This window comes from Phyllobates terribilis, unplaced genomic scaffold (genome assembly GCF_046119375.1).
Source record: "Phyllobates terribilis strain yellow unplaced genomic scaffold, ASM4611937v1 Scaffold_2__4_contigs__length_985480577, whole genome shotgun sequence".
Taxonomy (NCBI): Eukaryota; Metazoa; Chordata; class Amphibia; order Anura; family Dendrobatidae; genus Phyllobates; species Phyllobates terribilis.
The window spans coordinates 363,209,083-363,236,322 of record NW_027362762.1 but is presented as its reverse complement, the minus strand read 5'-3'; the positions used below and the strand labels follow the sequence as shown (position 1 = coordinate 363,236,322).

At 40.8% G+C, this 27,240-nt stretch overlaps 1 protein-coding gene across 2 annotated transcripts in view; it reads right to left on the bottom strand.

Moving 5' to 3' along the window:
• Positions 1–27,240, bottom strand: part of CFAP47 (cilia and flagella associated protein 47) — a 1,117,227-nt gene that overhangs the window by 423,488 nt on the left and 666,499 nt on the right. For both annotated transcript variants that reach the window (XM_073664712.1, XM_073664711.1), the window contains exons 53-55: positions 14,755–14,930; positions 10,700–10,807; positions 9,736–9,847 (exon numbers count right to left, since the gene is read on the bottom strand). In XM_073664712.1, the coding sequence (XP_073520813.1) occupies positions 9,736–9,847; positions 10,700–10,807; positions 14,755–14,930 (396 nt within the window). The remainder of the gene's footprint in view (positions 1–9,735; positions 9,848–10,699; positions 10,808–14,754; positions 14,931–27,240) is intronic.

The window sequence follows — 27,240 nt, the reverse complement described above, 5'->3', positions numbered from 1 at the left end:
TGAAAATATGTCTTATATTCTAGGTTCTTCAAAGTAGCCACCTTTTGATTTGATGACAGCTTTGCACACTCTTGGCATTCTCTTGATGAGCTTCAAGAGGTAGTCACCGGAAATGGTTTTCACTTCACAGGTGTGCCCTGTCAGGTTTAATAAGTGCGATTTCTTGCCTTATTAATGGGGTTGGGACCATCAGTTGTGTTGTGCAGAAGTCTGGTGGTTACACAGCTGATAATTCTACTGAATAGACTGTTAGAATTTGTATTATGGCAAGAAAAAAGCATCTAAGTAAAGAAAAACGAGTGTCCATCATTACTTTAAGAAATGAAGGTCAGTCAGTCCGAAAAATTGGGAAAACTTTGAAAGTGTCCCCAAGTGCAGTTGCAAAAACCATCAAGTGCTACAAAGAAACTGGCTCACATGAGGAAAGGAAGACCAAGAGTCATCTCTGCTTCTGAGGATAAGTTTATCCGAGTCACCAGCCTCAGAAATCACAGGTTAACAGCAGCTCAGATTAGAGACCAGGTCAATGCCACACAAAGTTCTAGCAGCAGACACATCTCTTCAACAACTTTTAAGAGGAGACTTTGTGCAGCAGGCCTTCATGGTAAAATAGCTGCTAGGAAACCACTGCTAAGGACAGGCAACAAGCAGAAGAGACTTGTTTGGGTTAAAGAACACAAGGAATGGACATTAGACCAGTGGAAATCTGTGCTTTGGTCTGATGAGTCCAAATTTGTGATTTTTGGTTCCAACCACCTTGTCTTTGTGCGACGCAGAAAAGGTGAATGGATGGACTCTACATGTCTGGTTCCCACCGTGAAGCATGGAGGAGGAGGTGTGGGTGCTTTGCTGGTGACACTGTTGGGGATTTATTCAAAACTGAAGGCACACTGAACCAGCATGGCTACCACAGCATCTTGCAGCGGCATGCAATCCCATCCGGTTTGCGTTTAGTTGGACCATCATTTATTTTTCAACAGTACAATGACCTCAAACACACCTCCAGGCTGTGTAAGGGCTATTTGACCAAGAAGGAGAGTGATGTGGTGCTACGCCAAGTGACCTGGCCTCCTTAATCACCAGACCTGTACCCAATCGAGATGGTTTGGGGTGAGCTTGACTGCAGAGTGAAGGAAAAAGGGCCAACAAGTGCTAAGCATCTCTGGGAACTCCTTCAAGATTGTTGGAAGACCATTTCCAGTGACTACCTCTTGAAGCTCATCAAGAGAATGCCAAGAATGTGCAAAGCAGTCGTCAAAGCAAAAGGTGGCTACTTTGAAGAACCTAGAATATAAGATATATTTTCAGTTGTTTCACACTTTTTTGTTAAGTATATAATTCCACATGTGTTAATTCATAGTTTTGATGCCTTCAGTGTGAATGTACAATTTTCATAGTCATGAAAATAGAGAAAAATCTTTAAATGAGAAGGTGTGTCCAAACTTTTGGTCTGTACTGTATGTGTTCAGTAATGTAGCTTTCCAAGAAATAATCCAGTCCACCTTTACATAAGACTTCCTTGCAATAGAACACTTATCTCTCACGTCACCTATATAAATGTATTTATAATTTAAAAGCATCTGAGTGGGTGATATGAGTGCCTATGTTTTCATTTAGAAGCTGCTTTTCTTTTCCTTTAGAAAGTGCTTTTGTACTTCCAATATTGAAAGATATAATTTAATGAAAAGAAATGATGTATTTACATTTATCAACACCACAGTAACTTATATTTTTTCATAACTACCTTATGAGAAATATTCACTTAACTATTACTTTTACAATTAGGTGATAAGCAATGGTCTAGATATTTTATTTTAATATGGGTTTATTTACAGAAGTAGCTTTCAACTGAGAACTAGAACATAATTTCATTTTTGAATAGTCCACAATATAAATGATCTTTCTAAATCAAGCATTGAACCTTTGTACGATAAGGGTAAAAGTAGCCTAATATCCAACTCCAACAGTATAATATCTACACAGTCTGTCATCTACAACAGTCAATTTAAACTGCCTATATAGTCATATGTGGGAATTAGCCCCTATAAAAATCCTCCATGCAGTGTAATTTTCACTTGCACAGCTCTTCAGAAAAAGCGTTTTATATCTTAGGCAAATAAGGACTCTTCCATGCACCCTTGGCCAATGGCTCAGCGTACTATTCCGCCCCTCACAATTACCATGCCGCATATCCGCCCACATGTTGATAAACAGTACACGCATACACACAGTGTGAATATGGGCACACAGTGTCATTGCGGGCACACTCTGATCCCTCTCTCCTGCCTACAGCACTCACACACTAAACTGATACACAGAGAATTGTTTGGATTTCTCTAGAATAAGAAATCAATTTGCAAATAACAAGGTATCACTTTTTTCAACTTTCTATGACCTGCATGCCCATATAAATTGCTCAGGAAGGTTGATCCAATAACACAATCCCTTCAACCTTTTTCAAAAATGAAAAACACTAGTTCTAATCAAGATGTCGCATCACCAATTTTGAGAGTTGTCTTCCTTTTTGCTTTGTATAGACTGAAGAACAGCTTGGTCTTATGAGCTAAACCCACTGAAAGGGGTACAATGTATTAATATATTTGTTACCATGTTTCTGCCCAACACCACCCTTTTTCAAAACTTAGAATAAGTCATCAATGTTTAATTTTTAGAAATCTAACCAATGTTCCTTCTAAGCCCAGGGTCTCAAACACATGGCTTGGGGACAGCATGCGCGGGGCTCCGGAGCACCCAAGACATCCTTGGGATAGGATACAGCACACTGAAAGAACAAGCGAAGTGTCATTATAAGGGTTCGCTCACACCAATATGCATCCAACGATTCTCTCATGCGAGAGAATCGATGCTATATGTAAATGCCCCTCATCTCAAACTCTGCTGCGAAAGTGACCCAAGTGTCATTTTACTGTGAACCGATTCTCTCACATGCGAGAATCGGAGCACAGGTGCGGAAAAGATGAAGAACTTAAGTTTTTCACGCACCCATAGAGATGTACGGGTGCGCGCAGTCCGATATACACTGCCAATTGCAGCATGCAGCAATTTTTTTTCTCATGCCAACTCAGCATGAAAATAAAACGCTAGCCGGCACTGCTCCATAGTATAACATTGGAGCGTGTGCTATCTGATGAAACATCGGACAGCACTCACCCAAGTTATACGCTGGCTACTCACTAGTGTGAGTGAGCCCTAAAACTTACAGATCAAATATCCTGCAGTACCGAAGTATAGCAGAATATTAGATCAGCGACCAGAGAGTATAAATTAAAGTCTCATAGAGGGTCTAAGTAAAACAGTAATAGGAAAAAAAAATTAACAAAAAAAAATGAAAAAATAACTGAAAGATATTATTTTTCCGATAAAAACTGTTTCATGTAAAAAAAGAAAGTAAGCAAAAAAGTTGGTGCCTCCATGTCTGGAATGGCCTGGGCTATAAAACTGTACCATAACCAATACGATGAACATCGTAAAAAAAAATAAAAATTAAAAAAGAAAACCACATGAAAAATGTAGCATTTTTATTATGTGCTTGTGAACACGAAGAGCATTGCAATTCCTAGAGTTTTCCAACCATGGGATGCTCCTTTAAAAAATATTTAAGATTGCTTTTCTTTTCTTAAACCAAGTCCTTTTTAGATGACAAATTAGAATTGGATTTTTTTTCCTATTCCCAGAGCATATTACAACCTAACTGCGTTAAAAAGATCATTTATAATTTTATAAAGCAAAGTAAAGACCGGCTAATTGTTCTGGAAAGATAATTCCCAGTTTCAAACCACAACTAAGTCATGAGAAAAATAAAATGAATGGAACAGACTTTTCAAAGTGTCTATCCATTGTATAGCAATCCAACGGCTGATGACATTTAAGCCACTGTTAATGAACCAGACACACTGGGGATATTTTTAACTCTCTGGACAGTTCACTTGCAATATTCAGAAAGTTAAAAGTCATGATAATTTATTCAAATTCATTTCTATGTTAATGATTGGTAAAACTAAAAGTAGGCCTAAAGCAAATGCAGAGAACTACACAAAAAGATAATAAATATGATGAATCTCCTTCACATGACAAGTTATAAATGGATACTAAGAAATACAATACAAACAAGCCATTTGCCTATTAACTAAGGATAAGTAGATTCTGCAACCAGACAATGACAAGTCAGACTTAATGTGTCGTGGTGTCCGCATTTCTTGGGTACAATCATGCAAATAGATCATATACTGGAAATGAAAAGGAGACCATTTGCTTTATTCAAAACATGTATTTGTATTTTGCATTTAAATGAATGCATTGAAACTAAGGAATAGTAATAATAAAAAATACATGAATGCATATATCTCATCTGAGTCAGTGACTTACTGTAATTGTAGATTCATTTTACTTTTCCCATTATACTAAGTCTCTTTACACATTACGACAATGTGCATCTGGAGACAGAAAACTGGGACGTATACATTTAATGGATGCCACAAATAAAGATTATTATTATTATTATTTAATGGATGCTACTGAGTGGCATCCATTACACATAGACTTCTACTGTCAAAAAAAAACATATACCCTGCAGTATACTTTCTACTGGATTCTTCTGTGTGGAATAGTTTTGGTCTGCTTTATTCCATACCATAAAAAAAGAATAGAAAGCCCACTGTGTACCCATTGAGGTTGAGATCAAAATTTCAAATAGGGGCTGGTTTGGGGTCACAATTAACTTCCAAGTAGAGATGAAAGAACCCAAACTTAAAAGTTCGGGGTTCATACCGGACAGTTAGTGTCCATTGCTAAACACTGATAAACACGTCTCCTGAAAGTCTGTTGCAATGTTCAGCATTCAGGGGGAAGGAGAGAGAGAGATACTTTCCAGCTGAAACATTCAGGTCCCCATTGTTTTCATTGGGGTTCGGGTTCTGGTTCAAGTTACGGTACAGTTCTGGTACGCAAACCAAACTTTGGAGTAAAGTTTGGGTCAGGTACCAGAACCCTAACTTCCATGAGTCCGATCATCCCTACTTCTATGGTCTAGTTTGGGGTATGAATTTATTAAGAGATCTAGTCATAGAACTGAATTAATGTAGAGCTCTAGTCTGGGTCTAATTTTTAGGGGCTTGGTCGGGGTTCAAGATTGTTTTAGAAGACTCATATGGGCACTAAATATTTACAAACTTCCCATAGACAAATATATTCCTTCCTCGAATCACTAATGTATTAAGATTTAACCTTAAAAAACGGTGTATCATTAAAGACTATAATGTATACCCACACCAGAAAGAAAAAAGGTTACAATTCGGCAGCATTATTTCTTTTTATATTTATGAGTATTTAGTGTAAATCCAATTGTAGACTGCTGCTATTGAGATTTTTATATTCAATATATTTATATTATACAGTATATTTTATTTATCCAAGGTTGTATATTCAACATTATCAGATATATAGCCAAATAGCTTTATTCAGATTTATTTATTTTACCTGGGGCTGTATAGGTAATAAACAGCCTGTTAGTATCTTATTCTTAGGATCGAGTCTAATAACAAATAGAAAATATTATAAAAGGGGGGCCTGTTTCAAATATTTTTAGCACTCAGTCTCAGCAACATATAAAATAACAAACTAAGCTTTTACTCACCCTCCTCATTTTTCATCCAAAAAAGTAAAGACAAAAAAAAATGGCAGAAAAATATATTAAAAAATAAAAACGTAATTTGAGACTTGATATAAAGAACAGAGCACTGGTAAGTTCATTGGCGTGTTTCAATCGCTCTACGGTCTTAGTTGTAACATACATGCATTAAACATACACTTCCTTTTAAAACCAGAAACCACACACATGTTGATGACATCATAATATCTAAATAGCAATCATGAAAATCAGTAAAACAAGAAAAACAATAAATAGCAATAAAAATGTATAAATATACATAAGGTCACTATGGTAATTCATGCCTGTAGGATGCACACCATTTCTTTATTCAATAGTAACTTCCTCCAGTTACCGCCCCGTCTAGACTTATTAACCCTTTCTATTCCAAAAAACCCGAAAGAGTCTAAATTGTAACATCCCTGGCTTCGTGCTGACATGGCTTACCATCTCCCACCATGCAAGACCGCCAACTTACCTATCAGTCCAGGCTGTGCACTATACTCCTTTACTTGCTGTGTGCATGTCTCTTGTCTGCTGGCTTAGGGCGGCGGTGCTGGTACTTCCTGATTCTAAAAGTTACAGTGTGCACAGTCCTAATGCATCCCCAGCCTATTGCTGAGAGTCACTGGATACTTAAATCCCCCCCACTCAGTGGGAGGTGCATGAGCAACACTTTCTTTCAGTGTGTTCTGTGCAACTGAGTTGCCAGGTCCTGTCCTGTATCTTGTCTGTTTCCGCCACCCTCGGGGTGGAGTACCCAGGCCCGTTACCTGTATCTGTGTCTTCTAGTCTATTCCTGCCACCCTGGGGGCTGAGTACCCAGGCTCGTTCCTGTATCTCGTTCCAGTGTCAGTTCCTGTCTAAACTGTGTGCTAGCCCGTTATCTGTTTGTCTCTAGGTTCGATCCTTCCCTTTTCCTGCAGTGTCTGAACCAGTACCTAAGTCCTACTCATTGTCTCTGTACTTCTGTTTGTGAGTTTTGTGTCCACTCACTACTTCATTGCAAGTACCTTGTGTGTATCTGGTTCTGCTTGTCCCATTTCCCTGCCTCCGTATCTACCTCCTGTGTTCAAGCTATCTTCCTGTGTTTCCCAGTCTGTTCCATGAGAACAGAGCCCTGTCCAGTCTGCCCGCACCTGCGGCTCAGCTCCACTTGCCCTCAACACCTGCAGCTTTCATCCGCTCTGCTCTGCTCCGCTTTCCCTCCGCACCTGCAGCTTTGCTCTGCTCTGCCCTGCTCTGCTTGTCCTCCGCACCTGCGGTTCTGCTCTGCTCTGCTCCGCTTGTCCTCCGCACCTGCTGTTCTGCTCTGCTCCGTTTGTCCTCCGCACCTGCGGTTCTGCTCTGCTCCGCTCAGATTGCCCTCCACACCTGTGGCTCTGCTCTGCTCCGCTTGTCCTCCGCACCTGCGGTTCTGCTCTGCTCTGCTTGTCCTCCGCACCTGCGGTTCTGCTCTGCTCCGCTTGTCCTCCGCACCTGCGGCACTGTTCCTGTATCCTAGTCTGTACTGGTCCCTATCCAGTCTGTTTTACTACCTGCCAGTACCGGCCTGTCTGTATACCAGCCAATCCTGCTAGTACCCGCCGTCTGTATACTAGCCGTACCTGCCAGTACCCGACTGTCTGCATACCAGCCGTGCCTGCCAGTACCCACCTGTCTGCATACCAGCCGTGCCTGCCAGTACCCACCTGTCTGCATACCAGCCAAACCTGCCTTTTCCTGCATTCCCCGGTATGGGTCACCAGCTGTGACCGGGGTCTGACCTGGAGTAGCACCTGAGCCACCTCCCATGTCACTCCTCAGACCACGGAGTCGATTAAGCCGCCGTGTGTTCGTGGTCGGATCTGGTGAGGCCCCTAGTCACCCCCCTCCAGGCACTCCTCAGTTCGTGGCCCAGTGGGACCACTAACCACGCTCACACCAGTCAGTCCGGGCATGAGCGTAACATAAATTGCCGTGTTGTGTTTGTATGTAGTGTTTGGCTGCACTAAAGGTAAATTTGCCTATAGAAATATCTGCAATATGTTTATAAATACATGACTTACGTTTTCTAATGGTACACCCACTTCTGAATATAATGTATTTTTTAACATATTGCCGATATTTCCAAAGGAAAACTTACTTCTGCTGCTGCCAAACACTTTATACAAACACAACAGGGAAATTCTGACTATTTCCACTTTTTTGGAATAAGAACGGTCAATAAATCTAGATGGAGCAGTAACTGGAGGAAATTACTATTGAATAAAGAAGCGCTGTGGATCCTAAAAGCAAACACAAGACAACCCACAGCCATGAATTACCATAGTAACTTTATGTACAGTGTATTTATTAATTTTTGGTAATTATATAGTTTTTCTTGTTTTTCTGATTTTCACAAGTGGTATTTTTGGTGTTTTGATGCCCTCAACATGGATGTGGTTTCTTGTTTTAAAAGGAAATGTGTTTTTAATGCATGTATGCTACAAATAAGACCGTTGAGTGGTCGAAACGAGTCAACGAACTGACCATTGCCCTGCTCATTGACCATTTGATATAAAAACTCAACAGAGTAAGTTTTTATTTTTCAATGTATTTTCCAGCAACTAATTCTATTTGTTCTGCAACATTGTTTCATCACTGCTCCATTCCTGGTTGATCGGATTCAGTGGTGATGACACATCTTTAGCACTGCAACCAATCAAGGAGCTCAGTGGCTCATGCTGTGTACATCAGTGGAGCCATTTGAGCTCAGGCAATGGCTGCAAGGTTGCCGACATGATGTGACCAGTGAAACTGAACAGCACAGAGTGAAGCAGTGGCAAAGGGGCCTTAGGAGCCACTAGACCTGGTGAGGGTGAGTAAAGCCTTAGTCTGTATCTTTGCTGCAGTGCCTATTATGTAATAATATTTGAAACAGGACAACCTGTTTGACACCAATAATATCTATTATGACTGTGAGCCTAATGTGCTTCACTGGCAAATTCTGCCATAGATACAAGTAACTTCACTTTAAGTTAGTACTGCATGAAAAAGCATTGATCTTGTCCCCGATAAGTTTCACCACTGCTTTAGAAAGCTTAGGATGTATCGTGCGATTTTGTAAATTAATGGCTCTTTACTGATCCACCAATTATAGTTACTTGTCTGTTTTTGATCAGGATTTTTTTTTTAATTAATTTGGGGGTCTGATTTGGGATTTGCATCAATTTTGGGGTGTGATCTGGAGTTTTAATATTTAGGGGTCTGGCCTCGCATCTAAATTAAGATAGTGGTCAGGGGTCTAAATTTAGAGGTTTAAACAAACTTCGGTTGCAGAAGCTGGGGATCAAAAGTGTCTCAACAGCAAACATTGCTGTCATCAAGACAAGTTGTGAAAGGGGACTAGGCCAGATGGAGAATAAAAAAAGAGAACATTTACTAGAGGTGAACATATCATTTGTAAGTCACAAAATACAAAATGTATAAAATGTATATAAAAAGTGTCTATGCAGTCAAGGCCTAATTGAAATCTGTATGATACAATTTCTCTTATCAATAGGACATGTCCCTACACAATCTGGTACTGTCAAAGATGCTTGGGCACTGTCAGCATATAGGAGCACAAGCCTTTGACAAGGCATACAGTATGTTAACACCAAGTTGTCAATGCTAGCACAGAAAAGTGGTATGGACTATAGACCAGGCAAAGTGGCATGCATGTTTATGGTGGAGTCAGGAGAAATAGCTGTCAATCGAATGAAAATTTAGCTGACAGCTATCATGTATATGGCCAGCATCAGAACTGATACCTACAAAAAGTGACATTATGCTTCTTATTCTCTAGTCTGCAGTCTTGTAATACTAACCTTTTTGATTGTTATTTATATTTTTAGTTTTTGCTGGCATTTATTTTATAATTTTGCTCATTGTTCTCATTTTGTATTCTGTATGCGTACATAATGAATACTAGTTTTTTATGATAAGAGCAGCAAACAAGGGGAGCAGATACAATGCCCAGTAATAACTTGTGTAGCAGTGTGGTTGAGTAGGTCATTACAAGAACATGATTTTGTCAAAACTTCACTCTAAGCCAAAGTATTACTTACTGGTTTACTGTTGTCCAGTTCCACTAAGAAATGTTCAGGATTACTGTTAACAACATGTAACTCAAATGTTTTCAGTGTAGGGTTCACAAGAGGGAGAGAAATACGCGTCCATCTGCAGGGTAACAAACATGGAGAGTTCATACATAGCTTAACAAAGTGATCCTGTATGGAAATACACAAGACTATTTTATGGTACAAAGTATAAAATGAATTATTATCACTGATGATCAGACTGGTTTTGAGCACTGGAATTCTGCTCCATTTGATGGAACACTTATCTAGCTTTCATGTTTCAATATCTTTCTCAAATGTTTGCAGTAAATGACACAATTGTTGTCTTCAGTTCAATGTTCTTTGATGAAAATACATTTTGAGCAAAGCAGAATATTGCCCACAATGTATATATAATGTGGAAATGCTACTCACTTGGGTGCATGGTGAGGAAACCCAGGAACCGTTTCCATCTAAATGTCATTGCTGGTTTATTGGTGCATCATAAACCAGGCCACAAGCAAAGGAAAATAAACAGCCTTTCAGTGCAGGCAAAAAAAAATAAAGAGTTCCAACAAAGTCACTTTAGAGACAGTCCAGGATACACTGGATAGTGTTCAACAAACCAGCTCACAGGAGGTCTTCTTACCTCCACACACAGACCATGAGTCAAACAAAGAGACTATATTTTATCATGTGAACCACACCCAGAGGCGTGTATGTGGCCAGCAAGACCCGCCCATCTCTCAGGCTGCCCGTAAACCTGACCCAGGTGCACAAAACAAGCCTCTTAGGACAATGTGCACTAGTGCAATACTCCAGGTTTACATCACAGAGGACAACCACCTCCGTGATAAATACCTCCTATCAACTATGCGTCCGGTAGCCACCTTCCAATAATTTTGTATATGTAATATCCATTTATATTCTAAGACTTTAAACTATTTAAACTAGTATGAAACATAATACTTACTTCCCAAGTTCACAGAATACTGCAGGAATTTTTACAGAGTCTGGCTTCTCCGATGTCAGCACCAACTTGTACCAGAATTCTCCAAGTGCATCACATTGGAAAATAACACTGGGAAAATAAAAATGTGACTTTACAATTGCACAATTGCACGTTATAAGAATACATTAGTCTCTAATGTGCTGAAGACTGACTCCACACCCTCAGTGTTCTATATCTCATACACCGGGGTACTCAACCTTTTCTGGTTCAAGGGCCACATTGTCATGTCAAACGACTTAAAGGGTACACAGTAAAACCTGATGGGGTATTATATTACTTTTTGAGATTTTTATAGTAAATCAAAAGTAGTAGCCTTAAATGTTTAAATGATGTAGGTTCCACTAACAGGACTCGACCTAATCTGGAGAATGGTAGTGCTCTTCTATCCCAATCAGTACTGGAGAAAGGAGGAGACCCTGCACAAAGAATGAGACCTGCTCTTCATTGAAGACTGTGGGTGTTGTAGTGGCTTGCTGCATTTCACAATTCCCTTAAAATAGAATAGTGAGAGCTGCACGCATAGGCAGCCTCCACTCTAACTACCATATACCTGTTTGGTGGACTAAACAGGGGTCAAGGAACCTTACTCTCTTGATATAGGGGGACTCAGATCCAGTTACACAATGCTCTATTCATGCTTTGCCATCCTTGCTCCTAAGCAGTTTGCTACTCTTCTTCCCTTTGACATGGAAAATACTGTATACAGAAGCCTGAGGACCACACAAAATGGCATGGTGGGCCGCAAGTTGTGCACCTGTGCCACACACTCTCTGTTTGATAAAAATGCTTGTTGCTTACTGTAATGCATAGAAGTAGAGTCCAGATAGTAACATATAAAGGGCCTCTGTCAGCAAAGAATTATTGTTTAAACTAAGTCCCACCACTCGGTGATTCATGGAGGGGCCAATCGTTTAAATACACCTTCCCGCCTGCTTGTTGTCCCTTTATCTCCATCACCCCCTTATTTGGTTGCCAGCTCTGGAAAACAAGCAGGTGGGAAGGTGTACTTAAATGATTGGCCCCGTCATGAATGATGCACGGAGCGCCTGTACTTGGTTTGAACAGTCATTCTGTACTGACAGAGTCCATTTAAAGGGTTGTTCCAAAATCAGATATTATATTACTCTGTTAGATCACACAAAATATCTTCAGTTATGCTCCTATGTCTAGATATTGCTGATATATACAGTGCCTACAAGTAGTATTCAACCCCCTGCAGATTTAGCTGGTTTGATAAGATGCAAATAAGTTAGAGCCTTCAAACTGCAAACGAGAGTAGGTTTTATGAACAGAAGCATAAATCTTACAAACCAAAAAGTTATGTTGCTCAGTTGAATTTTATTAAATTTTAATCATAAAAGTGTGGGTCAATTATTATACAACCCCTATGTTTAATATTTTGTGGAATAACCCTTGTTTGCAATTACAGCTAATAATTGTCTTTTATAAGACCTGATCAGGCCGGCACAGGTCTGTGGAGTTATCTTGGCCCACTCCTCCATGCAGATCTTCTCCAAGTTATCTAGGTTCTTTGGGTGTCTCATGTGGACTTTATTCTTGAGCTCCTTCCACAAGTTTTCAATTGGGTTAAGGTCAGTAGACTGACTAGGCCACTCCAACACCTTGACTTTTTCCCTCTTGAACCAGGCCTTGGTTTTCTTGGCTGTGTGCTTTGGGTCGTTGTCTTGTTGGAAGATGAAATTACGACCCATTTTAAGATCCTTGATGGAGGAGCGGAGGTTCTTGGCCAAAATCTCCAGGTAGGCTGTGCTATCCATCTTCCCATGGATGTGGACCAGATGGCCAGGCCCCTTGGCAGAGAAACAGCCCCACAGCATGATGCTGCCACCACCATGCTTGACTGTAGGGATGGTATTCTTGGGGTCGTATGCAGTGCCATCCAGTCTCCAAACGTCACGTGTGTGGTTGGCACCAAAGATCTCGATCTTGGTCTCATCAGACCATAGAACCTTGAACCAGTCTGTCTCAGAGTCCTCCAAGTGATCATGAGCAAACTGTAGACGAGCCTTGACATGACACTTTGAAAGTAAAGGTACCTTACGGGCTCGTCTGGAACGGAGACCATTGTGGTGGAGTACGTTACTTATGGTATTGACTGAAACCAATGTCCCCACTGCCATGAGATCTTCCCGGAGCTCCTTCCTTGTTGTCCTTGGGTTAGCCTTGACTCTTCGGACAAGCCTGGCCTCGGCACGGGAGGACACTTTCAAAGGCTGTCCTGGCCGTGGAAGGCTAACAGTAGTTACATAAGCCTTCCATTTACGGATGATGCTCCCAACAGTGGAGACAGGTAGGCCAAACACCTTGGAAAGGGTTTTGTACCCCTTGCCAGCCTTGTGACCCTCCACGATCTTGTCTCTAATGGCCTTGGAATGCTCCTTTGTCTTTCCCATGTTGACCATGTCTGAGTGCTGTTCACAAGTTTGGGGAGGGTCTTAAATAGTCAGAAAAGCTGGCAAAAGAGATCTTTAATCCACACATGTGAAGCTCATTATTCTTGGTGCCTGAACTACTTCTTAATACTTTAGGGGGACCAAACAGAATTCTTGTGGTTTGAGGGGTTGAATAATAAATGACACTCTGAATTAACTTTTAACATTTAAAAAAAAAAAAAACAACAAAATTTGCTGCAGTGCATTTCCCACTTCCAGGCTGATCTACAGTACAAATGTCACAATGCCAAGTTAATTCCGCATGTGTCAACCAGCTAAATCTGCAGGGGGTTGAATACTACTTGTAGGCACTGTACTTCTGATGCTGCCTCCTGGTGTTTTTCTGGTTCTCTCTCAGAATAACCATGTGTCACGGGTGTGTCAGAGGTGACAGACAGTTGCCCTGCAGTGGTCTGTAGGAGATCTCCACGTTTGGCAATGCAGACAGCTGCCTAGATAGGAGGCTGTGTTTAGGACCCAGCGACTACCTCCCTTTAGTCTGGGTGTATATATACTGGCGTCGCAAGTTATATTCATTCCTACTTGGAACTTGGCTGAAGTAGCATCACGTCCTCTTTGGAGTCTTGAGGACGTGTGCCCTATTGGAGTTTCTTCTAAAGCTAAGTTGTAATTCCCCTGTGTTGTTTTACCCTTTTGTCTTTAGAGTGCTAATGGAGGTTCACTAGTGCTCATCTCCTTCCACCCCCAGTTGTAGCCTTACGCTAGGGATAGTAGGGCGAGGCATGTGATAGGCGACAGGCTGTATAGGGACGGTAGGGGAAGACAGGGTGATGCTAGTCCAGTTTAGGAGGTCCCTACTTCCCCTTTCCCTAGTGTCTGGGCTCCCTTTACCTTTCCCCCCTGTATTGCACCCACTCCTGGCGTGACACCATGTAATTGACTAAAGGTCCTAATGCACGGATTGTAATGAAAGGGCCGCACAATAGCACAAATCACTCCACTGAGCTAATGAGCTTGTGTGACCACCCGGCACAGAGTCTGGTCATTGTAAAAAACAGCAGCCTATCCTGACTGGCTACTAGATGAAAGCAGGACTGTATTCACCAATGGCCAGACCCCTAGGCTTTCGGGTATTTTATCCCACTACAGCTGACAGCATGACCATGGTATGGTAGGTACTAGACTACAGTACATAGCCTTATCAATAATATTTTGGCTGGTCAGTGGACACGTTCGAGCATACGCACTCATGACCACAACTAGAATTTATTGCTTAAGGAAGTGTAAGGGCAAAGATATCATTATCCTGACATTAGAGCCCCAATCTGGCATTAAAGGTCCACTGTGATAAATATACGCATCAGTATTTGGTGCAGAGTGCAAAGCGCTTTTAGTCATTGGAGCCCTAGGGCGCAGGTAACAGTGCCTCAGTAGAAGAGAAGTAACACATAGCCCCCAAGTCCCTGCATAGCCCTAAGTCTTCAGTCTAGTCAGCCTTATAAACAAAATGACCCTAAAAGTAGGAGTAGGTCTCTCTGAGCCTGGAGTCCTTTATATGCAGTACATGGGTAACACGTATTGTAATTTTATATTTCCACTTACCTCCCATTAGAAATCCCTGTTTTAGTTGGGGAAAACTTTGCTACAAATGAGAAGGTTTCCCTTGGTTGCAGTAAGAAAACCTCATCCCCAGAGATTCCATCACCAGTTACCAGAACATGGAACTGTAGAATATCCATTGAGGGATTAGTAATTGGTATATTTATCCCCACAGTTTTCTGAAAAAAAAATAAAGTAACAAGCATTATTATAATAACAAAACTATTATTCTATGCCAATTTATCACCATATTTTCTAACAACCATCAATTGGCATCCAATTAATTAATAAGCAGTCTCAAATTACAATTATGACATGTAGGAAAGGTATGGTGCCATAAGAAAAGGTGAGAGAAATGCTTAAAGGGAATCTGTCACGACAGTTTAGCTATCTAACCTATCAATGTGGGCATACAGGTTATAGACTGCTGAAAAAAGTCCTACCTGTATGCCTCATATCAGATGCCTTGTTGTTGAGAAGTCATCTTTTATCACTTTATGTAAATTACCTCTTCCAGGCTATGGGGAGGATGCTGCCTGGAAGATAACTCTGCCTCTGCACTTCATTATCCTATGTATCAACTCCCACAGCGTCAGTATGTCCCTGCGTTGTCAGGTGCTTATCCAGAAATCTCGCGCCTACGCCTTCCATCTTCTGGGGTTGCGCTCCAGTGTACTGCACTTCTAAGGGCATTGGCTTCACGTTCCTTCTGTGCAGGAGCCGGTGAGTCATTGCTACCTGTGTAGTGCAAGGTTTGTGCAAACCTGAGAACATTGGGAACGGAAGTACCAGTGACTCGCACATGTGCAATAGGAACATGAAGCCAAAAGGGCGGAATACTGAAGTGGAATGTAGGGGAGATAGAAGGAGCAGGCACGAGATTTCTGGATGAGCACCTCACATCACAGGGACAGAGTGACGCTGTGGGATGTGATACAATGGGTAATAAAGTGCAGAGACAGATCTATCTTCCAGGCAATGGGAAGGACATTGCCTGGAAGACGTATTTTACATAAAATTATAATAGCAGATTTCTCAACAACAAGACATCTGATATGAGACATACAGGTAAGACTTTTTTCAGCAGTCTGTAACCTGTATGCCCATATTAATAAGTTAGATAGCTCAAATGTGGCGACAGATTCCCTTCAAAGTGTTCATCACATTTATTTACAGTTATTTCTTTGTTTAAAGCAAACCTGTCATCAGGATTTTGCTAAGTAAACTACATGCTGTGTCAGGTTGAGGCAGTCACACTGATTAAAATGATACCTGGGTTGATGAAATCCATCCCGTGGTTGTTGTTTAATCTATATTTGCAGTTTGGAGATAATTAGATTCTCGTGCATCGGGGCGGGCCTCTGGGCAGGGCTTTCATTGGTGCTCTGCCGTTATCTTTATCATTGTGCTTTAAATGACAGGTCACTGATCCTTCAGTGACCTGCCTCCTGTTTTAAATACTGCACTTGCACAGTTCATATTGTGGTCTTTTTCAAAAAAATTAACTCCAGCAAAATGGCGCCTGCGCATACGCAGTAGCATCTATCGATTGCTGATAGATGCTACTGCACATGTGCCACAGCCATTTTGCTGGAGTCAAATTGTTTTTTTGCTCCAACAAAATGGCGCCAGCACATGTGCAGTAGCATCTATCTGCAAGCAATGCTCTTATTTTGTGTAAACCCCGCCCACTGGTAGGCAGCGCATGTGCAGTAGCATCTATCGCTTGCTAGCTAGATGCTACTGTGCATGCACAGGCACTGGTGCCATTTTGCTGGAGTTAAATTTATTTTTAAAAGACCACAATATGAACTGCGCAAGCGTAGTATCTATAATATACTTACCTTGTAATGTCTTCACATCCGGTTCCGTCCAGATGTGTCTGTTGCAAACATGCAGTACACACAGCACACGCCGCCACCGGGATCAGCCGAATGATTCACTGACTGCCGCCATCTTTGTACAAGAGGAGCGCATGCGCAGTTTTAATGTGACCGCCGCTATCTGCCTGCACAAAGATGGCGGCGAGCTGATTTGAATCATTTGGCTGATCCCGGCGGCAGATGCACGACAGAGAACACATGAGGGAAGAAGACAGCACAGGGGTGGAGAAAGAGAGCAGACAAGGGGGAGAGCACATGGGGTACACCGGTCAAAGAAGCAATCACATGAGAGGAGAAGACAGCAGATGGGGGAGAGAGAAAGCGCATAGGGGGGAGAGAGACAGAGCAAGAGCAAGGGGGGGAGACAGCTCAAACGGGACAGCACATGAGGGGAGAACACAGCACAGGAAGTAGAGAGACAGCAGACAAGGGGTATAGCACATGGGGTAGACAGGTCAAAGAAGAGAGCACAGACGGGAGAAGTCAGCACATGGGGGAAAGAGAGAGTGGATAGGTGGGTGAGCACATGGGGGGAGAGATTCTCAACGCTATAAAGCCTACCCCCATTGTGAAGTTACCGACCTCCCGATGCAATAGCATCGGGCCTCCATCTAGTTTAAAATAGGAGGCAAGTCTCTGAAGGTTCGGTGACCTGTCAATTAAGCCCATAAGGATTAATATGAGAACAGAGCACCAAGAAAAGCCCCACCCACAGGCTGCCCCAAAACACGAGCATATCATTATCTCCAAACTGCAATCAAAGGATGGATTTCATTAACCCAGGTATCATTTTAATCAGTGTAACAGCGCCAACCTGACACTGCCTATAGTTTACTCAGCACAATCCTGATGACAGGTTCGCTTTAACGGTTTAACCCCATTTACTCATACTGCAGATCGGTGGGAGTCCAAGTCCAGATTAAAAATTGTTTAAAAAAAACTGTTCAGAACTGCTGAGCTTAATAGACCAAAGGTGTTTTAGAGTGATTGGTGGGGATCTCAGAACCCAGCCCGAACCAATCTACACAATGAGTAACAGGGCTAGAACACATAAAAAATAGGTACACTTTAATTATATTTGATTCTTTGGTAATATTTGTGGTTTTGAGTCTAAGACACTGGTGGTAATTCCCTGTGTTAAGCCCCTTGGTATGGTTTGGTAGAGGATCTTACAATTTTAATCAAGAAGTCCAAAAGTGAGTGAATACTGGTGAGTAATTCTCCATATGAAAGTTAGAATGAGTTGGGAAGATTTCCCCAGAGTTTCCATGGAGTTAGTGACTTTAAAGGGAATCCATCAGCAGGTTTTTGCTATGGAATCTGATAGCAGAATAATGTAGGGGCAGAGAGCCTGATTTCAGCTATGTGTCATTTACTTGACTGCAAGAGGAAGTTTTGATAGCATCCCTATTTTCTCTGCATATTGTTGGTGACTTTAAATGGAATCGGTCAGCAGGTTTTTGCTATGGATGACGTTGGGCTACACAGATTTGTTGGACTGGCTTGCATGAGACCTGGCAGGCAGTGATAATTTCCTACTGATGAAATATTGATTTTATTGAAACTGCAGCACACGGCCTAGTAAGTGACACATCTCTGGAATCAGGCTCTCTGTTCCTACATTGTGCTTCTCTCAGATGAAATAGCAAAAATCTGATGGCAGGTTCCCTTTAATTTGGTCCTATTCATCTCAAGTAGGAGCATTTCTAGAAGGATTATTGGTACAGCATATCTAAGGGAGTTACAGGGTTTTGTAAAAGAATGATCCTATTAATCTTCTAATGCTGGATATGAAGTAAAACATTGCAACACTTCAAGCATAAGACATTAGTAATATCTTCCAGAACAGGAGACAGTCAGTCAGCTATCGACAACTCTGAGATATCAGATAATGCAGTTACTCTAGTCTAGGAGATATGTTACACTTTGGCATTATTAGATTTATTTTGGGATATTTCATGTATTATGCACAAAATATGCATACTCTGTGTACTTTATCAGATAAGTGCGTATAAAGGAAAGACTAAAACAATTACATTTATTTCTAGGATATTACATGTTCTGTGCTATATAACACAATTATTGTATTTTGACAGATACACAGCGCAATGTATCTGCCATGGAAACTTCCTAGACGCTGGTACCTTATATTGAAAGTATAGGAAGACCAACAGCACTCAGTGTCAGGACGCACATCCAAAAACTCCAAGGGACCCACTTGGGAAACATCAGTCAGGATACAAAATAGACAGAGTCCAATCAAGGGTGTTTTCAATAAAAATAGAATTTATTCTGCCATTATATATATTATTATATTATATATATTACTAGGCCTTCATCAGATCATCAGTGTGATCAGGTCTAATGGACACATAGAGGTAGTGTTCATGCTAGGAGTATTCCATAGGGTGACACAGAGGCCTGGGGGAACATCTCATATAAGCCTAAAAACGGCACTGGTGATCTGCACTTCCGTGCTTTTGCTGTGGCGCTGTATGTATACAGGGGGTGTACTCACTAATGCTGAGCACTGTATGTATAATGTACTGAGAATACAGGGGGGTGTGCTCACTTAAGTGGAGCGAATACAGGGGGGTGTACTCACGCTGAGCGCTGTATGTGTAACGTACTGAGAATACAGGGGGGTGTACTCACTTACGCTGAGCGCTGTGTATATAATGTACTAAGAATACAGGGGGGTGTACTCACTTAAGTGGAGCGAATACAGGGGGGTGTAGTCACGCTGAGCGCTGTATATATAACGTACTGAGAATACAAGGGGGTGTACTCACTTGCGCTGAGCGCTGTATATATAATGTACCGAGATTACAGGGGGTGTACTCACTAATGCTGAGCACTGTATGCATAATGTACTGAGAATACAGTGGGGTGTACTCACTTAAGTGGAGCGAATACAGGGGTGTACTCACGCTGAGCGCTGTATATATAATGTACTAAGAATACAGGGGGGTGTACTCACTTACGCTGACTGCTGTATATATATGTAAATATAATGTACGGACAATATGGGGGTGTACTCACAAATTTGTCTCTCTCTCTCTTTTCCTGGACATATTGTCGTCATGGCGCCACGCCGAGCATGCTCAGTCTATAGAGGCTTCGGACAGAAGGACACATCCCTGGTTATATTATAGATATTATATATACTCTGGTGTACCATACTTGATAAAGATCTGCAATAACTCAAAACATTGTATTTTTTTTTATAAAGGCAGAATCAATTCTATTTTTATTGGAAACACTCTGGTTCCTTTATATCTAACCATTAGACTAGAGATCCATCCCCACAATTTTATAACATTGGCTTGATAGTTCTCTAAAAAGCATACCATTCATATCAAAATTTACAGAAATACTAAATGCATCCTGAATATGCCCTCTGTCTATTACTTATTTAGCACAGCGTCTCATAGTCAGCAAATATTTAACCATTTCTGGATAAGTAACAAAATCAACATTAGAGTGCAATACAGTCGACCATTAACTGATTTTAATTTATTGGTGTCAGGATAATGAATTTCTGAATAGGAGATCTAACACCTCAAAAGTATTTGTCCTTTTGTACAAGTATTGTTTTTTATTACATTTTCTGCAATTCATTACAAGTTCATTTCTTATGCACTTGACACTTCAATGAAAAAGGCATTTAATTGCACATTATTCTCAAGAGGAAACATTAGCTTCAGGAAACCAAGGGACACTGATTCATTACATGGAGTATATGGCTATAGTTTAAATAATAAGCCTCAGCCTGTGCTTTTAGATATTAGTGTAGTGAATATGTTTTTACACTTTGCGCACAATTATTAGGCAAATTTGTATTTTTGATGATTTTATTAGCAAATAACTACAGTGCTGTTGGTCAATGCAAAAGGTTAATAAACCTATACCTGAATATTTAACAAAGTTAAAGTAAGATTCAGATTTTCTTAGGAGACTATCTGTGTATACAGAATTATTATGCAACCAAATGAAAAACATAAATTTTCCCATCACTACAAGAGGGCCATGTCATGTCATTATTCTTTCATATTTAAGGCCATTACTGGTTTGCCGAGCAGTGGAAAACTTCAAAGCATGTAATGGAGCATTGTCCTGTATAAAAATCCTGCTTTTCATGAAAGAGACAGACTTTTTCCTGTACCACTGCTTGATGAAAGTGTACTCTAAAACTTGGAGTAGGTGTGGGAGTTGATTTTGAGTCCATTTTCAACCCGAAAAGGTCCAACTATCTCAGCTTTAATAATACCAGACCATATCAGTATCCCACCTCCAGCTTGCTGACATCTGAGTCGAAGTGGGGGTCTGTGCCTGTTTCTGATTTAACAACGGCCCATCCAACTGGCCCGTCAAGAGTCACTTGCATCTCATCAGTACATAAAACCTTTGAAAAATCTGTCTTCAGATATATCTTGGCCCAGTCTTGACGGTTCAACTTATGCGTCTTGTTGGGTGTTAGTTGGGTTTCAGCCTTCCTTACCTTGGCCATGTCTCTGAGCACTGAACCCCATGTGCTTCTGGGCACTCCAGGGAGGTTGCAGTTATGAAATATGACAGCACTGTGTTATGCGCTTCACAGAGGGACCCAGCAAGACCAGCCCCATTCAAGCAAAGGCGCAGCCACAGACACACATGGCACAAGCTGCCCAGCTAGGCAAACCTTGGGGCCGGGAATACTCTTCACCCAGCTCCCAGTAAATGGAAGAGGGACTTTGGCAGAGCCCTTCCCAGGCCCACTGTCGCCTGGCAGCTTGGAATAATAATAAGTTCTACAATTGGTCGTGTTAAAAAAAAATGTCCACATCCTGAGATAATTTTATAAATGTGTCCCTGCTATGGCTGTGTTCAACCATACAGTAACATAGTCTGATCATACCACAGCTTCTGGGCAGGTGAGGATGCAAAACAGAGTATACAGACATTATAGCATGGGATCACACAGGGGTTGGTAAATTTTGGCCTGGGATGCAATTACAAAGCAGTAGCCTTCGAGCTGTGGCAGCCTATCTCTGGCATCTTATTATACGCTTCAAAGAGGGACCCAAAAAGACTGACACCAAAACAGCAAAGGCGCATCCACAGACGCACTTGGCACAAGCTGCCCAACTAGGCGAGCCCTTGAGGGCTGGGAATACTCTTCACCCAGCTCCTATTACATGGAAGGGGGACTTTGGCAGAGCCCTTCCCAGGCCCACTGTCACCGGACAGCTGGCATCTGGTGACGCAGCTGGTGCCTAGTCGAAGACCAGATGAGTACCTCTGCAAGAAACCCAGGAAATTAAACTAGAAGAGAAAATTAGAAAACCCCAGAAAAGATAGCAAAACCTAATGCTAACACCACTCACCACCAAGCACATAGGGAACTGCAAACTGCAATAAACATCAAAGGACCGAGCTGGGTTAAATAGTCCGCCTAATAATCAGGTGTTGCTTACCTCCCAATCATTGCCAGACAGCCACTCCCTGCTAGCTTCAGCAGCAGACTGAACATAGTCCCACCACTGCTCAGTACCAGATACAACAGTGTCCTTCGCCCTCGCACATCCCACAACACCAGAACGCGACACTTCACAAGCGCAGAACCACTATTCGTAGCACACTGGAGGTAAATAGGTTCCTTGTCACTTCACATTTGATTCTTCTCAAATGTTTTGCAGCTAATGTGCATCTTTTTTTCTAAACACATTTTTTGCGACCCTGTAAAGTATTTGCAACAAAACTTTTGAGGGTCCCGGGATCACCCCCCAATATCTTAGCAATTTCAAGAGTGCTGCATCCTTCTGTAAGACTTGCAACAATTTTTGACTTTTCAGAGTCATTTAAATCTCTTTTTTGAACCATTGAAGAAGACAAGCTGTCTAACAATTCTGCACACCTTGATATCTTTAGGCCAGACCCGCCCTCATTATACAAATACACATCACCTGATCTGCTTCATCCAATAAGCATTAAAATTTATACAGTTTGGAGTTGGAAAATATACATAAAATGATGATATGGTCAAAATACTCCCATGCCATGGACACAATGTATGTACAACGTATATTGTACTCTCTGTATTTATGTTTTATGCATCCTAATCTAGTTTTAATGGTATTTAATAAATTATTGTAAATTATTCAAATATTTGGTATTTATAATTATTCAAATATTTGGTATTTATAATTAAACTAGTAGATAGCCCGTCCAAGGACGCTGACTGTAATGGAAAATGCATCCACTTACTGTAAGGGCAGAGTGATCATTTCAGGACAATGATGGCAATCTATATACAGCGAGTGAAATAAATATTGAACGTCACAAATTTTTTAAGTAAATATATTTCTAAAGGTGTTATTGACATGAAATTCCCACCATATGTCGGTATCAGCCCATCCAATCCACACAGGCAAAGAAATCAAACCATAAATGTCCATAAATTAAGTTGTAATAATGAGAAATGACAGAGGGTAAAAGTATTGAACACTCTTACTAAAATTTCATTAATACTTCGTATAAAAACCTTTGTTGGTAATGACTGCTTCAAGACGCCTCCTGTATGGAGAAACTAGTCACATGCATTGCTCAGATGTGATTTTGGCCTATTCTTCCACATAAACACTCTTCAAATCCTGAAGGTTCTGTGGGCTCCTTCTATGTATGAACTCTGAGCAAATTGGTGATGTGTTTAATACTTATTTCACCTGCTGTATATAAATATCCATGCTCACAAACTTTACTTAGTAGAAGTAGAAATAATAGACATAATGCAAAGCCATCAATTATTAAAAAAACACAAAATAACTAGGGCAAACCCAGGCCCCTTTGTTCACATGATGGTGAAGCAGGAACAGCTGAGTCAAATGTACAGATTAGTGTAGCGGGAGCCTACACTGCTGAGTGCAGGGCACAGTGGAGTGAGATTGGATGATACAGCTTCCTTCTCTATCCACATGCTTGGTACTAACCACATCATGCTGTACATTCCTGTCCAACGCTTCGATATGGGTGCTGACTATAAGTGTAACAGGAGTCGCTCTCCACTACACTGGTGAGGAAGTGTCGCAGCATCGTTCTTTCTCAACAGCCCCCTCTCAATTGGTGAGTGCAGACCACAGTGTCCTCTATTATATAATCAATTAGGTTTCAAGTCTCCCTTTATTGAACCATATATATGTGACTTACATGTCATGTGGTCATCCAACCAAATGGTGGCAGCATTTTGCTAAACCGTATATTAGGCATTTCCATTTTGGATGAGCATGTATTATCATCGACAGATGGGTTCACCTTTACCTTTTCCTGAATTCATGAATTCCATTTTCTCACATCACAATTTCAATACAATATTGCGGCATGCTGTTTAAATGACAGACTCTCATCGCTGAGTGGTGATGCCAATAGAGTGGCACATGAATGCTGGGGCCACTGATTGGCTGCAGCAGTCACCTGCTGACAGCTTATAAACAAGCCCCTTTAAATTTGAGCAACTCCAATAAAATTGTAAGAGGATATATCTTAAATTGTGTTACACTGTGCTCTGTAATACCTGTGCACATCATGGGGCCAGTACATCAAGGCTTTTAAGCCAGAGAAGTTTCACAAAAGCTTTGATAAGTTGCAAAATGCAATGGGGAGTGGCCAAAAATGTTGTGACGTTTGGTATTTTTGAGCCGCTTTGACTCAGCTACGCCAAAATAGGCAGAGCTGGGGCAGAGCCAGATGAGATGGGGATAAGTTCACAACCACCCAACAAATTCATCAAAATGGCAATGCTTTGGATGCAAGAAATGCTACTCCAGTGCATGGAGACACATGCCGCTTAGAAGGGGAGCCAAATTATTAAGTGGCATGTGCCTCTTAATGAATTCTGCACCTTTTATTTCAGCAAGACTGGCGTATTGTGACTGTGTGCTATGCCTGTTTTGATGTATCGGCCCCCATGTGTGATTTTACACAACATTCTAGGCGACCTATCTGAGTTATCTCATTCCAGGCTTGGATTCATTTTTCAGTTGGCAATAATAAAATCCGAATTCATTCTCTGGAAGTGAGCATCTACGTATCACCTCTTAAAGAAGACCTGTCACTTGCCATAAATATGTACATTTTTTTAACCAAGTCTACATGCTACCTTTCTCCTGAATCTTGCATAGTATTTTTTTTGTTCCTGCACCTTCCCGTTCCTGAAATGCCACCCTTCTTCTATATATATAGAAATCTAATTTTGTTAGCCAGCTAAGTGTGGTCTTCAAGAAGATGCCCATAGGTAAGAGTTGAGGATCACTGGGAAGAGATGACTATATCTTGGGATTTGAGAGGCATAGTAACAAAAAGAAAACTGCACCAAATTCAGGGGAACAGTGGCATTTAGACTAGGTAAAAAATTCCACATTTATGGAATGAAATGTCTTCTTTAAAGCAATGTAGGTAGAACAATGGACTGGGATGAAATACTCTAGGCCTGTTTGATGTACATATCCTTCAGTGTAATACTCAGGGACCTGATATAAGATATAAGTTCCAGCCACGAATGTTGATCAAATAAACTTCACAAGCAGCATGGATAATTACCTTCCCGAATATCACAGTTATTCCCACAATTCCTTTACAGCTGAACCATAAGAGCCTCTCTGTCTATCCTCTAATCACCAAGTGAAAAAAAAACCAATGAATGCAAATTTTGTATTTCGGTAATGCTTCTGTGTATTATCAGTGAAATATTTCCAAGGCAAATCTCTTTAGATATACAAAGAGCTTTTTACATTCAGCATGTGGTGTGCTAAGCCGTCTCCGGTGTGACTGTGTAAGACAGCAGTGGAAAGTCGTTAATAAATGCAATTTATAGAAAAACATGTATGATATTTTCTTTGTAACACAATCGATAAGTGAAGTTGAAAAGATAATTTTGCACAATTACATGAACACTGAACTCTTATTTTAGCACAATAGAACCACATAAACTAAAAAAGTCAGTATATGGTGCATTACAGAAAGCCATGGACACAGCATATTAGTACTTCATTTAACTTGGATGGTTATATTAAATTACGTGCCAGAAAAAATACATATCTGACTTAATGGAATGCATCAATCAAATGATTATCTGCTAAATATAGATAATGTTACGTTGGGATAGGACACAATGGGCTGCATTCACAGGAGCAGAAAAATCTTGCATCATGCAGTTTGTTTGTCTGTACAGTATGTGACAAATGTTTTTACAGTATATGGAAACTAGTCATGTACGGCAAACTGTAATGTTGATAGATTTGTGTTGACTGTATCAGCAGTAAGCCTGTTAACTGTCAACTCTGAAAAAACAAATCATTAGTTTTGGATTGGCATGCAGACTTCATCCCTTTTCCCTGACTCTTTCGGGGCTGGTTATGAAATGGCAATCATGTCACTGAATGTTCATGAATAAAATGATTGCTTAAAGCAAGTGGGAACTTCTGCATAGCGTGATTTATAAACGTAACTATCATCGGTACTCAGAGGCTATTGGGCTTAGTCATTAGGCTCTTTCCTTTCCAGCTATTTTTGTCCCCATTGTGTTTCTTATTCTAAAGCAATTATTATTTTAGCACATAGTTCAAACATATCATGGAATAAATGGTGCTATATAAATAAATAATAATAATACCATGCCTGCGGCTTTCCTACTGAGGATTTTATTCTGGGTCCTATAATAATATGGATCAGGGCGTTATCATAGAAAGACAACCAGAAACCTCCACTTTGGGAACTGAAAGCCCCCTCAACTCTATCCTTATTGAGCTTGGGGTAAGTTCAGACAGTTACTCCTTCTTAAAAATGATGAAAAAAAAACGGATACAAATCGAATGACAACCTGTCCATTTTTTATGGAAATAAAATGAAGACGGGTGTGTAAATGTAACCTCACTGGGTGCTTCTTTTTCCCCTGTCAATCAGGTATGTTTTACACACACTTAGGCCTCATTCAGACGTCCATTTTTTACATGTATGAGAAAAACAGACCAATTATTTTGATGAGAATTTGATCAGAGTTTGATCAGATTGTGGTCCGAGTGTCATCCATTTTTCATGCATGTGGAGAAAATATAAAGTTTCTCCATCTTCTTGTATGTGACAGTTGATGACATCGGAGTGCGGACTGATTTTTCCTCAGACACATAGACTTTTATTGCTGATCTTGAGCAGACGATTGGATCAAAATCAGACATGTCTCCGCGATTTTCCACTCTGTCAACAAAAAATCACAGACATGTGAATGGTCCCATAGACTATCACAGATACGAGTGCTACCTGTAAAAACCACTGACAGTACTCGTATGCAAAAAATGGATGTGTGAATGAGGAATTATGCTGAGAAATCAGTATTGCTAGACTGTGGAGTGAAGACTAATAGTAAAAAGTAAATGTCAATTGATCCATGGAGGATCAAATAGGAGCTGAACATTACAATGTTTTGGGAAAATATGCTCTGGAATTAGTAAACTGATCTGTACTGGGTTACCATAGATGTCATACAGATGCATCAAATTATTTGCATGTAAGATCTAGCATGTGATTAGCCTATGTTTGCCTCATGGTGGCATCTAAGGAGCATCATAAAAAGGTG